The sequence below is a fragment of the Myotis brandtii genome, unplaced genomic scaffold (assembly GCF_000412655.1).
Source record: "Myotis brandtii unplaced genomic scaffold, ASM41265v1 scaffold797, whole genome shotgun sequence".
NCBI lineage: Eukaryota > Metazoa > Chordata > Mammalia > Chiroptera > Vespertilionidae > Myotis > Myotis brandtii.
In genome coordinates this window covers 532,901-533,290 of record NW_005371210.1, presented here as the reverse complement: position 1 = coordinate 533,290, position 390 = coordinate 532,901, and the positions used below count along the sequence as shown (strand labels likewise).

Genomic DNA, 390 nt, shown 5'->3' with positions numbered 1-390 from the left:
GTGCGGTCGGAGCCGCCCACCATGGCCATGGCCAGCAGGCGCAGCAGCCAGGTGTCGGCCAGTGCAAGGTCCACCTCCTGGGTGGCGACCAGCTCCAGCAGCACGGGCTCCCCTGGGGGCAGGATCTCCTGGGGAAAGCCCTGCGGTAAGACATAGGGGCTCGGCCAGTGGGAGCAGGTAGGACCCCCCCAAACCTCCAGGGAAGGCCCTGGGTCCAGTCAGCGTGCTCGGGACCCAGGCCCAGCGGTGCCGCGTTTTGAGGGGTCAGCTCGGTGGGCATCAGGCCCAGCTCTTCGGACTCATCGGGGTCTGACGCCAGGGTGTCCGAGCCCCAGTCCCCAAGCCCACCCTGTTCGGGCTGATCCAGGCCCTGCCACCCGCTGGGCCCCA

General features: G+C 70.0%; 1 protein-coding gene across 1 annotated transcript in view; it reads right to left on the bottom strand.

The window, feature by feature from the left end:
• TEX19 (testis expressed 19) overlaps positions 1-390 on the bottom strand; it is an 11,380-nt gene that overhangs the window by 2,973 nt on the left and 8,017 nt on the right. The window contains 2 exon segments of the mRNA XM_014531246.1: positions 5-181; positions 184-380. Coding sequence (XP_014386732.1) covers positions 5-181; positions 184-380 — 374 coding nt within the window.